The 2,494-nt window shown below is 39.7% G+C and overlaps 1 protein-coding gene across 1 annotated transcript; it reads right to left on the bottom strand.

Moving 5' to 3' along the window:
* Nucleotides 1-467: 467 nt before the first annotated feature.
* On the bottom strand, nt 468-1,210 carry LOC112090564. The gene is made up of 2 exons (XM_024162148.1): nt 872-1,210; nt 468-473 (listed from the first exon to the last, which is right to left on the bottom strand). Exons 1-2 carry the CDS (start codon nt 1,208-1,210, stop codon nt 468-470), a joined length of 345 nt encoding a protein of 114 aa, XP_024017916.1.
* Nucleotides 1,211-2,494: the final 1,284 nt, after the last annotated feature.

Here is a 2,494-nt window from a genome sequence, read left to right as displayed (position 1 = left end):
TAAAAGAAACCTCTCTTTGTCCCATCGGGATATCCTACAAACATACATACTTCTGACTTGGGCTCCAACTTCCCAGTCTTTCCCTTCAGCACATGTGCTGGACACCCCCATATGCGCACGTGTCTCAAACTAGGTTTTCGACCGCACCACAACTCTAAGGGTGTTGTAGGTACAGACTTAGATGGTACTCTATTCAGAATGTAGGCAGCTATTTTTAGGGCATAACCCCATAACAAAGTAGGCAGTGAAGAATAACTCAACATTGATCTTATCATGTCAAGCAAAGTCCGATTTCTCCTTTCGACTATACCATTCTGCTGTGGTGTACCGGGTGCAGTCAATTGGGATACCACGCCTTCTTTAATTAAGAAATCCCAGAATTCTTGGTCCAGGTATTCACCCCCTCGATCTGATCGAAGTGTCTTGATTGGTTTACCTAATTGTTTTTCAACTTCTGCTCGGAATTCTCAAACCTTTCCAAAAGTTTCAGATTTCCGTTGCATCAGGTAAACATAACCATATCTCGAATAGTCGTCAATAAAGGTGACGTAATATTCGTAACCTCCTCTAGCTTGGACGTTTAACGGTCCACATACATCTGAATGTATCAACTGAAGGGGTTCTGGAGCTCTTTCTCCTTTCGCCGTGAAAGGCCTCTTGGTCATTTTACCTTCCAAACAAGATTCATAACAAAGTTGTTCACAAACTCATGAAAATTAGGGGATAGGCTTTCCAAGATGATGTCAACTTGGGTGGCTTCATTGATCCTGGCACCATTGAGCTCCGCATCATGGAGGTGATTAATCATGTTCAAAACATGTGCCTTGACTGAAGAACCTTTCTTCATTTTGTCATTCATGAAAGCCCTAACAGCATCCAAACGAGCCTTTTCAGAGGGAGCGCCGAACATGGCTTCTAGAGACTCCATTATCTCATAAGTAGTCTCCATCTCATCATGCTTCTTGCGAAGCACATCGCTCATATTGGCCAGCATAAAGCACTTGGCTTTGTTGTTGGCCTTAATCCAGCGATCATAAGGCTCCCTTACGGTTTTGGATGCGTTTGCCGCGGGTTCAGGAGGACATTCCTCCGCTAGGACAAATTTGTAGTCTTCGCAGACCAATAGTATGTTCATGTTACTTTTCCACTTAACATAGTTATCACCGCCTAATTTTTCAGTCGCTAGTAGTGTGATAATGGGATTCGACATATTGCTGGAAATAAATAGGATATTCATCTAATCATTTTATGCGCATGAATATCAAGGACATGTGAATTTAGGCACAATTAAATATGATGTATGAAGCATATGAAAAATACATACATCATGTTTTAATTTTAGGTGCCAATGATAATCTAATTTTCCACATACAAAGTGTACCTTTGGGTAGTCAAGTTATATGCCAATTAGACCGAGACTCTTCTCAGTTAATAAATATAGTCAAAATATCTCATATTTTCATATTTACTAACTACCGTTAGTCAAAATATAACCAACACTTTGGATTATACTTCATGAGTGTAACCCATCATTTCAGATCCCATAGACTTAACTCCGGATTGCTACCTTTGGGTAGTCAATTCAGAAATACATCCTGAAATCTTATCTCTAGGAAGCCAACCTTGTTATTGATCCGGAAAGGACACTCTCCTTTAGGAGGGCGATTCAATGTCGCCGCAAAATCCCTTTCCGGATCTCACGGTGTTGCGCTAACGGTAGAGACTAGTGGGCCGCATTGTCATACAACCCTCACCCACTCATTATTTTGCAAATATGTATTTTGTTTGAAAAAACATCTCATGATTTTCAAATCGAAAAATAAACAATTTATTTTTCGGATATGTGAAATTCCAAAATTTAACTCTTAAATTCAATTTCACATATAACATTATTTTGCAAATCAATTTTGCAACTTAAATCAATTTAATCATATTAAATCGATTTTAGCGCATGGTTCATATTTTATTTTATTTTTCTAAAACACTTTTATACTAAATAAAATACATAATAACAAATGCGCGTATATGCATGGCATGTTATAAAACATATGAGTAGACACATTATATCTATATGGCATGTTACATGCATGGACATATAATATATAATTATCAACATAAAATATAACATATGCAATCAACTATTGAGATGGATTTGACCGGGTCCCATGGATAAATAAATTACAACTCAATCGAATCGAATAAATAAATATTTACAATAATTATATTCTTCCGTTACATCAACAGGTCTTCGATTCTTGAGTTCTTTATTCTTCGGCTTCATTCTTTGTCTTCGGGTTGGATTTCACCTTCCTTGGGGTCCGGAACTTTTCCGGGTCTGTCGGCACGCATTACGAGGGTTTCGGAAACCTTTGTGGCCTTTCGGGATCAAATCCCGAAACTGGGCCGCCACCTGCGTTGGGCCGTGCGCGTGCGCGAAGTGGTCACGCGCTACGTGCAGGAGCGCGGACTGTCCGCGCGCTGGGCGCACACGGGC

The sequence above is a fragment of the Morus notabilis genome, unplaced genomic scaffold (assembly GCF_000414095.1).
Source record: "Morus notabilis unplaced genomic scaffold, ASM41409v2 Scaffold442, whole genome shotgun sequence".
Taxonomy (NCBI): Eukaryota; Viridiplantae; Streptophyta; class Magnoliopsida; order Rosales; family Moraceae; genus Morus; species Morus notabilis.
This window is presented reverse-complemented; position numbering and strand designations above follow the sequence as displayed.